The sequence below is a fragment of the Geotrypetes seraphini genome, chromosome 14, assembly GCF_902459505.1.
Source record: "Geotrypetes seraphini chromosome 14, aGeoSer1.1, whole genome shotgun sequence".
NCBI lineage: Eukaryota > Metazoa > Chordata > Amphibia > Gymnophiona > Dermophiidae > Geotrypetes > Geotrypetes seraphini.
In genome coordinates, this window is record NC_047097.1 from 75,338,613 (window position 1) to 75,347,353 (window position 8,741).

The 8,741-nt window shown below is 41.6% G+C and overlaps 1 protein-coding gene across 3 annotated transcripts in view; it reads right to left on the bottom strand.

The window, feature by feature from the left end:
- The window catches only part of UACA (uveal autoantigen with coiled-coil domains and ankyrin repeats), a 116,615-nt gene extending 108,094 nt beyond the window's left edge, over positions 1 to 8,521 (bottom strand). Inside the window, exon 1 of one of the 3 annotated variants that reach the window (XM_033920285.1) lies at positions 8,369 to 8,521. In XM_033920285.1, coding sequence (XP_033776176.1) covers positions 8,369 to 8,416 — 48 coding nt within the window. In that variant the 5' untranslated portion in view covers positions 8,417 to 8,521. Of the gene's footprint in view, positions 1 to 8,125; positions 8,244 to 8,368 lie in introns of those variants that run through there. The other 2 variants (XM_033920286.1, XM_033920287.1) reach the window with 2 other exon arrangements.
- Positions 8,522 to 8,741: the final 220 nt, after the last annotated feature.

The window sequence follows — 8,741 nt, forward strand, 5'->3', positions numbered from 1 at the left end:
CATTAGTAACTGTAGCAGTATAGAAGCTTCCAATAAATAATAAACCTACATCATAGTTACTACATCCTCTGGCAAGCATCTAGTAACAGCGGTTAATGAGGCTGGTTTTTAAAAAAGATTTGGACAAGTTCCTGGAGGAAAAGTCCATAGTCTGCTACTGAGACAGACAAGGCGGAAGCCACTGCTTGCCCTGGATTAGTAGCATGGATTACCGTAGTAGTCATTCCATCCCTCTGTCTTCAAAGCCCTTCTTTACTTTTTCTAATCTACTACAGTATATCTTTTTTGAGATGCAGTGACCAGAATTGCACAGTATTCAAGGTGTGGTGGCAGAGGGTTTCAAAGTATCAATGATGACACCTAGATTCTTTTCCTGCGCAGTGACTCCTAATGTGGAACCTTGTATCATGTAGCTTTAGTATGGGTTCCTCTTTCTCAGATTAAACGTCATCTGCCACTTGGCTTATGGAAGGTTATTCTTAATTTATTAAGCCATTCCCTTGAGTGTAAAGTTTCAGATAGAAATCAGATTGCATTTTCTGATAATACAGCTCTATATGATTTATACACTTCAACAAAATTTACAGAGGTATTTTAGTCCCCGATTCCAGATGGCTTTGCAAACTGTCATTAGCAATTTCATCCTCATATCTCCAACCATACTTGATGCCTATTAAGATGTTTTAATTCTATTGTGCTGGCATTTATCATATTTCTGTTAATAATGTGCAAAGTAAAACATTCATGTAACACTATCATACTACTACTAATATTAGAACTTTATTTGACGGTGTATTACATAAACACCTGATCAATTATTATTGGTATGCTGTTAAAACAATGTAGTTGTGTGGCTAAAGTTCTTTCCATTTTAAATATATGATACAGAGAGTTCCACCAGAAACTGTAATTAAGTCTGCTCCAATTTTTCCAATTAAATGTAATTTGTTGAATGGCTACCCCTGTCATAATAAGTAATAACTTATTATTATTTGAAGAAATTTGACTTTTCTTCCTCATTTACATTCCAAATAATATAGTATCATATGATAAAGCCACAAGATTTTCTAGCAAAAAGCCAAAATGAATGGACAATAGAATAATAAATGATCTAGAGTCCCCGCTTTGAGATGACAATGCCAACATCATTTTCCCATATTGGTACAATTGTAAAGTGAGGGGGGGAGGGATTTCGGATCCGTTATTAAACGTTTAGGCAAACAGAAAATATTATATAATATGTTATATATGTAATCAAGTTTTTTTTAATTTCTTATACCGCCCAATCAACCTTCTAGGCCAGTGTTCTTCAACCTTTTTACACCCGTGGACCGGCAGAAATAAAAGAATTATTTTGTGGAATGGCAAACTACTAAGACAAATTAAAAAAAAAAAACATTTCCGCCCAGTCTCCACAAGCTCGGTCCCCGCAAACCATCTGATCCCATCTGCACAAGCTGCAGTTATGATTTTATATTGAACATATTTTATTAAAGTATAAAAAGAAACAATATTCTGTACAATTGTGATTTTATAAATACAAATATACAGAGCAAGGACCAACAAAACCCCTGTCTCCCCTCCCCTTCACATATATCCCCTCTACTATCAAGAAAACTGAACAAGCCAAGTTATTACAGAATGCTACACAGAAATATGCTAACAGAATACGGCAGTCACACATGACAGGAATAGTGTTAGGGAAGTGTAATTAGGACAACTGCCCCCTGGTCAGAGAAAGCCCTAAGCCAGCTGGAAGCTAAAGAAGCACTGCCTGGGCTTTGCAGTCCCCAGTTATGTCTCTAGCAGGATATATATTTCAAATCTGATATATTCTAATGACAAAATAGAAATAAAATTATTTTTTTCCACCTTTTGTTGTCTCTGGTTTCTGCTTTCATCTTCTTTTCACTCTTTTCCTTCCAGCATCTGCCCTGTCTCTTCAATCCAGCATCTGCCCGTTCCAGCCACTGTCTGCCCTCTCCCCCTTCCATATGTATCTGACTTCTTTCTATGCCCCTCTCCCCTTTCCATCCAGCCTGTGCCTCCTCTCTCCTTTTTACATCATTCATTCTAGCTTCACTGCTTTCTTTATTTTTCTCTCTCCTACACCAGATCTAGCATCTTTATCCTTCTCTCATTTTTCTGCTGACCTCCTTTCCAGCATCAATCTCTCTCTCTACTTTCTCATTCCTCTCTCTTCCCCTTTCCTGCATCTGATCTCTCCATTCCACCCTAACCCCCTTCCCCTCCTGTAATCTCCCTGCCAGCTGTTTCCTTCCTTTTTTCCTTCTCCCTTCCCTTCTCCCCCTATCCAACAGTAACTCTCTTCCCATCCCTCTTCCTCTTCCCCTCTCAGCAGCATCTCTCATTCTACCTCCCTCCAGGTCCAGTAGCAGCTCTCCCTTTATCCAGCAGCTTCCCAGCCTCCAACAGTGGTTTCCTCCCCTTCCAGCAGCTCTCAGTACTTGCTTGCAGCAGCAATTTACTTAGGCAGCCTTGGGTCCATTGCCGCCTCTGAGGAAAGAAGAAGTTGCCCGTGAATCACTGCCCTGGCAAGTACGAGAGCTGCTGGGAGGGGAAGACAGCCACTGTCGAAGGCTCCCCATGATCTTGCTCCCGCACACGCTGACCTTCTCCCTTCCACCTGCACCTGTAGCTCTTTCCCTTCCACCTGCACTTTCCTCACGGCCCTCTTCGGCAACTCAGCAGGGGCGGCGATCAAGACAGGATGCCAACATTGGGACCTTCCCTCTCTGAGTCCCGCCTATTGTGTTTCAACTTCCTGTTTCTGAACAGGCGAGACTCACAGAGGAAAGGCTCTGACGTCGGCAGCCTGTCTTGATTGCCTGAGGCTGGAAGGAACAGCAGCCTTCCGCCAAAACTACAGCAGTCAGCAGGAAATTTAACCGCCGACTCGATGTCGCCGGCCCTGCGCGGACCAGCAGAAATTTTCTGTGGACCAACACCAGTCCACGGACCGGTGGTTGAAGAACAGTGTTCTAGGCGGTGTACAAATCATAAAAACATAACAACATACTTTAGCTAAAATATAAATTTAAGATGACAAAGCATCACCTAACAATAACTTTCGGAGACTTTTAAAACAAAGATAAACAGAAACAAAAGGTAAAAGGGCAAGAACTATAATAGTCAAAGTAAAAGAGAACAATTAGGGATAAAAACAATAGGAGGGGCAACTATAAATAAAATCGAACTCAATTGCCCTTAAAAGGACAGTTAGTCTCGAAGGCATCAAGAAAGAGAAATGTCTTTAGTGCCATCTTGAAATTATTAAGAATTGATTCTTCACGTAAGTAATTTGGGATACTATTCCAGAGAGGGGAAGCAGTAACAGAAAATGGTAGACCTCATTGTATTTATATACTTCAGTGACGGAATAGAAAAAATATTTTTGAACATAAGAATTGCCGCTGCTGGGTCAGACCACCATCGCACCCAGCAGTCCGCTCACGCGGTGGCCCCCAGGTCAAAGACCAGTGCTCCAAATGAGTCCAGCCTCACCTACGTACATTCCAGTTTAGCAGGAACTTGTCCAACTTTGTCTTGAATCCCTGTAGGGTGTTTTCCCCTATAATAGTCTCCGGAAGAGCGTTCCAGGTTTCTACCACTCTATGGGTGAAGAAGAGCTTCCTTACGTTTGTATGGAATCTATCCTCTTTCAACTTTAGAGAGTGTCCTCTCGTTCTCCCTACCTTAGATAGGGTGAACAATCTGTCTTTATCTGCTAAGTCTATTCCCTTCAGTATTTTGAATGTTTCGATCATGTCCCCCCTCAGTCTCCTCTTTTCAAGAGAGAAGAGACCCAGTTTCTCAAATCTCTTGCTGTATGGCAACTCCTCCAGCCCCTTAACCATTTTAGTCGCTCTTCTCTGGACCCTTTTGAATAGTACCGTGTCCTTCTTCATATATGGCGACCAGTGCTGGAAGCAGTACTCCAGGTGAGGGCACACCATGGCCCGGTACAGCGGCACGATAACCTTCTCCGATCTGTTTGTGATCCCCTTCATCATTCCTAGCATTCTGTTTGCCCTTTTCGCCGCCTCCACACATTGCGCGGATGGCTTCATTGACTTGTCAATCAGAACTCCCAAGTCTCTTTCCTGGGAGGTCTCTCCAATTACCGCCCCGGACATCCTGTATTCGTGCATGAGATTTTTGTTATCGACATGCATCACTTTCCACTTATCCATGTTGAACCTCATTTGCCATGTCGATGCCCATCTCTCAAGCTTGATTATGTCACATTGCAGATCTTCGCAATCCCGTGTCTTCACTACTCTGAATAACTTCATATCGTCTGCAAATTTAATCACCTCGCTCGTCATACCAATGTCCAGATCATTTATAAAGATGTTGAAGAGCACAGGTTCAAGCACCGAGCCCTGCGGCACCCCACTGGTGACGCTCTTCCAGTCTAAGTATTGTCCATTTACCCCCACTCTCTGTTCCTATGCTCCAGCCAGTTTTTAATCCACGTGAGTATTTCACCTTCGATTCCATGGTTCGTAATTTTCCGAAGTAGTCATTCATGTGGAACCTTGTCGAACGCCTTCTGAAAATCCAGATATACAATGTCGACCGGGTCACCCTTGTCTATCTGCCTGTTTACTCCCTCGAAGAAGTGCAGCAAGTTCGTCAAACAAGATCTGCCTTTGCTGAAACAATGCTGCTGGTCCTCATCAGACCGTGTCCGTCAAAGTGATCAATGATGCAGTCCTTTATCAGTGCCTCTACCATTTTTCCTGGTACTGAGATCAGACTCACTGGTCTGTAGTTTCCTGGATCTCTCCTCAAACCTTTTTTGAAGATCGGCGTAACATTCGCCACCTTCCAGTCTTCCGGAATCTTTCCCAATTTGATCGACAGATTAGCTATTAGTTGAAGCAGTTCAGCTATAGTCCCTTTCAGTTCCTTGATGACCCTCGGATGGATGCCATCTGGTCCCGGGGATTTATCGCTCTTAAGTCTATCGATCTGGCTGTTGATCTTGAGTCTTAGAAGGATTATAAGGGATAAGAAGATTATTAATGAATTCGGGTTGATTATTTTGTCTGGTCTTAAATGTTAACAGAAGAATTTTGTAAGTGATTCTGTGTTCCACTGGCAACTAGTGGGCTTCTTGCAAGAGAGAAGGTAACATGGTCGGATTTCTTTGCATTGAATATAATCTTTACAGTGGTGTTCTGTACTATCTGAAGTCTTCTTATTTCTTTTTTAGCTATGCCTTTATAGAGGGCATTACAGCAGTCAATACACGAAATCACGAGAGAATGAATCAAAATGTTCAAAGAAGCAGTGTCTTATAGTTTGGATAGTGACCTGATCATACGTAGCAGATAAAAGCAACACTGGACCACAGTACTAATATGAAGATGATAATAAAATTTACTATCTAGAGTGACTCCAAGTAATTTGAATGAGGGTACGATTTTAATAGGTTGAGACTTGAATTTAAGAAGGGTCTGCATGGAAAGTCCTTCCTTGTTGGGAAAAATCATTACTTTGGACTTTTCGATGGCTAGATTGAATCTAATGACTTCATTAACGTCTTTCCCTTTTTTAAACCTCTATACCATTTGAAAGAGGGCAAATATCTAATTATTCCCTTCTAGAATTGGATACTTCTTAAATTTAGTAAAAATATTCTGGCACAAGTGTCAAACCGTAAAAAAGGAAATCATATTGAGCATTGGAAAATAATAATAAACTAATAAAAAATAGTACACATTTAGGGCTCCTTTTACTAAGTTGCGATAGTGGTTTTAGCGTGCTCTTAGTGCACGCAGAATTACCACGTGCACTAGATGCTAATGCCAGCATTGAGCTGGCTTTAGTTTTCTCGCTTAGCGCGGGGGTTTGCATGCGCTAAAAATGCTAGCGCACCTTAGTAAAAGAGGGAATTAATTTTCCCCATCCCACCCCACCTGGCTACTTTTTCATGCCACCCAGCTGGAAAAAATTTCTGGGGAGAACACTGTGGTCTATCGTGTCAAATGCCGATGATAGATCTAAAATGAGTAAAACGGACTGGTGATGGTCAAGATGATAAAAAATTTTTGTAGTCTACCCAATAAGTGAAAGTTCTGTGGAATGATGTTGGCGGAATCCGGTTTGGTTTGGATGAAGCACTTTTGTTTGTTCGACAAAATCTGAGATTTGGCGAAAGATTATTTTTTCTGTAAGGATTGCCAAGAAAGGAATGTTTGAAATGGGTCTATAGTTTGAAACCTCTTGTGAATTAATTTTGTAGTCTGATTATGGGATGAATAATTACTTCTTTCCATGCTTTTTAGATGGGTTTGTGGTTTGTTTGGTTTTGCTTTTTTTAATAGGAATTCAATTTGAAATCAAGATAAATTAACTTATGTTGATCCTGTTCATTGATTGGATATTTTGAGGTTTCTTGAAATCTCTTCTAGATCTCTCTGTTATTAGCCTTTTTGCTTTAGTTAATATTTTAGTACTCTGACCATTGCTATGGGTAAGGCTATGTCATTTTATTATAAGAAACTAGCTGATGCCCCGGCGTTGCACGGGTATTTAATTATAGCAATAACACTGTAAATGAATTCAAATAAAGATACTTTATAGTGGTGAATGAAATTATTTTTTTACAGCTTAATAAAAAGTACAATATTCAAATTATAATGTGAAATATTTGACAAAATGAATACAATACAACTAACGCAAAACGTGATTATAAACAACATTTTTAGTTTCACCTCCTGGAGCAAGAACATATAAATTCTTGGGTGAACCCAGCCTTGAGCAAGCAACATAGAGTTGTGGGCCGCGAGACCCCCAGAACATATCACCCCAGGTAGTGAGGGATCTGCATAACAAGTTTTGTTCAAATCGGTCAAGCCGTTTTTGAATTACTGTGAGAATGGCAGCTTTTTACATTTTTTCCATTGACATGAATGGGTGAAATCTGATTTTCTGTTTGTAGCTCCGCCCACGTGTGCAGGTGGGCCGCGAGACCCCCAGAACATATCATCCCAGGTAGTGAGGGATCTGCATACCAAGTTTCGTTCAAATCGGTCAAGCTGTTTTTGCATGATCGCAGCACATACACACACACATACATACCTCCGATTTTATATATATAGATTAAGAGAATCCAGTTATACCCCCTCTTCGGATATAGTTACTAGATGGTCTAATGATCTTAATTGGCATCTGTCAGATAAAGATTGGCATCAATTATGGTCTAAAACTAACAGACCCTTGTTGTCAGCTAGTATGTCTCAATCTTTACTATTTGTAATGTGGAGAGCAGTTTGGACTCCATATAAAATGAAAAAAAGCAAACCTTTCCTCTGAGGATAATTGCTGGCATTGTATGACATCTGAAGGAACGCTTAAACATATGCTTTTTTCCTGTCCTAAGATTCAACCATTTTGGGTCTAAATTTGGTCCTGTATTTGTGAGATAACTGCTTGTACTGCTGATCTTTCATTTGACATTGTCATATTGCGTTCTTTACACCCATGCTTTAAACTTTGTATATGTGAAGGCAAATTGATTGATATCATGATCTCAATAGGCATCCAACAGGTTCTTCAGAATCGGAAATCGGCGTCTAGATTGAACTTTACCTTCTGGTGGAACGTTTTGAACAACATGCAGCAGAAAAACTACAATATCATCAGAAGATGTCCGTTCAATCTCTGTGGACCCCCATTGACGTTTACTTGCTCACGTTATAATCGCTTTAATTTTTATTTATTTATTTTTATGCTGTATGAGCTCTACATTGCACCACCAAACTTTTGTGAACTGTTGCTGTTACTGAATGTTTTTCTTTCTTATGCTCATTTTCAATAAAAAAGATTGGAACTGAAAAAAAATATATATATATTTTATTTTTCAAAATCCTAGACTGCATTGTGCAAATGTGATTTCATTGTATCTGTATATTTTCAATCATGCTCCGCCCCTATTCACACCCATTGTTTGTACATAAACGAATATGTAATATACTACATTAGGAGCAGAAAAGAAAACCATTTCTTTTTAATAAACTGAAAGTGCATCTAGGTAAGTCAATTCCTCGGGTGGCAACCCTGGCAAAGCACCTTGTACGAACCCATCCCACACCTTAGCTGTTTAATGCTGATCCACATAGCAGAAAACGTGGTATTTAAGTGAATTGAGGCAGCCGCGAGACACCAACTTGTGCAAGGCAGAAGGAGAGGAACTTGACAGCCACTTGCCCCAGGATGAACCACCTCACCCCCTCCTTTCTCCACAAGGGGGAGGAGAGGGGGAGGGGAGGGGAGGGGAGGGGAGGGGGCGGCCCGGCCCCCTCCCTCCCTCCCTCGCTCGCTCGCTCGCACTCACCGTGATAGTCACCTCGTGCTTCTTCAGCCGGGACTTGAGGCTCTTCATGTTGGCGCGCAACAACTTTCTCAGTCTCTTCTCTTCTCTCCTCCGTCGCCAGAAATCTCGGCCGGCCAATCCCGAGGGACCGTCCCGAGAGCCCGCCAACCGCAAAGAGGGAAGGGGGCGGGACTTCCTCCCGAAAGTTTGGAGTTTGGGAAGTCGAGGCCAGAGCGGGGCGTGACGTCATAGAGAGGGTCACGTGCGGCTCCTTCTCCACCCGCCAGGGAGCGAGACGGGTCTGTCCGAGCCCCGCCCCTAAGTTCGGAAACTTTTCAAACGCTCGGTGTGGTAAGAGCGGCCAGGCCTTGAGTTGAGGAGCCATAAACTAAGG